This window comes from Emiliania huxleyi (assembly GCF_000372725.1).
Source record: "Emiliania huxleyi CCMP1516 unplaced genomic scaffold EMIHUscaffold_63, whole genome shotgun sequence".
Lineage (NCBI taxonomy): Eukaryota > Haptophyta > Isochrysidales > Noelaerhabdaceae > Emiliania > Emiliania huxleyi.
In genome coordinates, this window is record NW_005197273.1 from 491,344 (window position 1) to 493,362 (window position 2,019).

Below are 2,019 nucleotides of genomic sequence, written 5' to 3' on the forward strand. Positions count from 1 at the left end.
ACGGGGGATTCTCCCCAAACCTTGCTCAGCTGATCAGCCTGGGGGGAGGCCAGGCCTGGGCAAAGAAACCAGCACCTCATCAGTCTTCCCTGAGCGTCACAGCTCGGTGATCGCGCCGGCCGGACACCACTGAGACGGCCGTTCCGGGCATTTGAACGCGACCTTCGGGGGCAAAGACATGGGCTCTATGGCTCAGACTGGACTCCTCTTGGTCCCTTCTGATGCCCTAGGCCACACCTGGGCCTTACCCGGGGTTCTAGGGGGCGGGCAGGGTTTGCCCCCGCGAACTGGCCCGAGGGACCTTAACGACCACCCAGAAAAGCTTTCTGAGCGAACCAATCGGGCCATGATCATCAGCATATGTCCCCTCAACAACACCGTGGGCGTTTGAGCGGTATTTGAGGAGCACCGCCACTCTGAAGTTCGGCCGGGTGGTCTGCAGACCCCCCCCCTCCCCCCCCCCGGAGCAGACTAGGCCAGCCCCGTCGGGCAGCCCCGCGAGCGCATGGGCGGCCGGCGCGAGCGGACAACGGCGGGCCGAGATCGCGCTCGTTTGGCACGAAAACGAGAAGGCCGCAGGGGGGAGGTGAGTTTTCGGTCCCTAAAGCCGTGTAGACGCTTCAGAAGGCTTCGACCTTCGTACCCCTCCGCGCTCCGGTCTATTATGAAGATCCGCAGGACTGGAGCGAAAAAAAGCAAGCGAGTGCATTGTGCCGACTGCCGTGGGGGCGCGCTCCTGCCCGTTTCCGGGCGTGTGGCTCTGGCTGTGGGGGAAACATCTCTTTTCGCCGCACGGGACCCACCCACCGTGGCACCGACGGAAAGGCCGGGATGCCTCCACCAAACAAAGCACAACCTCGGCGACGAGACTCTAGAGACGGACAACGGCTCGGCCGCACACAGTTGGGTCCTGCAGAGCGGCGCTGCCGCCTTCACCACCCAGGGCGAGCGGCCCCGCAGGCTGCCGGGGCGTGAGGCGCGCGGGTCAGCGAGAGCGGCGCGCCGCCGCCTCGAGCTCGTCGATCCCCTTGGCGAGCCGGCGCAGCAGCAGCTCCTACGGCGGCGTGTCGCGGGCGTGGCATGGACGCGTCCGGGACAGGGCGAGCCGGCGCAAGCTCTGCCCCGCGCCTCCGACGTCTCCTTCACCAGCGCGCATCTCGGCTGCATCTCGGCTGCACCTCGGCTAGATCTCGGCTAGATCTCGGCTAGATCTCGGCTACATCTCGGCCTCCGACGTCTCCTTGACCAGCGTGCCCGGCGCCATCTCCGCGCGCGCGACGCGCAGCCGCGCCGACGGCTCCGACTCGGCAAGGAGACGGAGTGCGCCGTCCGGATTGCCTACTCGTAGTGAGTACTCGTAGTGAGTGATCACGACTTCATGGCTACTCATTGATGACTCCTTGATGGCCCACGCCCGGGGGTGGCCTGGGAAGGGCTGGGGGCACGAGGGTTGGGGGCACTTCACCGAGGCTGCTAGGTGGTGTGCCGTTGCGCTTCCTCGGTGAAGTGAGCCTTGCTAGCTGGGGGCGGGAGCATGAGGCGGACGCTCGGTGGAGGTGCAGCTGTGTGCGTGGTGATGCTGGTGGTGGTGGTGGTGGTGGTGTGTGTGTGTGTGTGTGTGTGTGTGTGTGTGTGTGTGTGTGTGTGTGTGTGTGTGTGTGTGTGTGTGTGTGCATCTAACCGCCGGGTTGCCCCTCGCACGCTCCCCCCCCTCGGTGCACTTGTACTCCGAAGCGCGCGTCTATGACTCACAAACACGAATGCCTCCTGTCTTAGAGCACCCCCGCAACACCAGCGAGACGGCCACGACGCCAGCGATGTCCACCGTGCTGTCGCAACGAGAGAGGGCGCGCTCGAGGAAGTCCGTGGGGAGCTCGAGGACGCGGGCGGCCGGCGCCGTGTCTGAATAGGGACCACCCCCCCATGAAGCAGCGGACCCAGTGGCCAGGCGGCACAACCCGCCACACCCCCCATCAGACATCGCCACAAAAAAAATTTTACAACCCTGCGCATGAAAAA

The 2,019-nt window shown here is 65.3% G+C and overlaps 1 protein-coding gene across 1 annotated transcript in view; it reads right to left on the bottom strand.

Annotated features, from left to right (window-relative positions):
* Positions 1-756: 756 nt before the first annotated feature.
* The window catches only part of EMIHUDRAFT_452521 (hypothetical protein), a 4,487-nt gene continuing 3,224 nt past the window's right edge, over positions 757-2,019 (bottom strand). Inside the window, exons 15-16 of the mRNA XM_005763539.1 lie at positions 1,229-1,339; positions 757-1,054 (exon numbers count right to left, since the gene is read on the bottom strand). Coding sequence (XP_005763596.1) covers positions 933-1,054; positions 1,229-1,339 — 233 coding nt within the window. The 3' untranslated portion in view covers positions 757-932. The remainder of the gene's footprint in view (positions 1,055-1,228; positions 1,340-2,019) is intronic.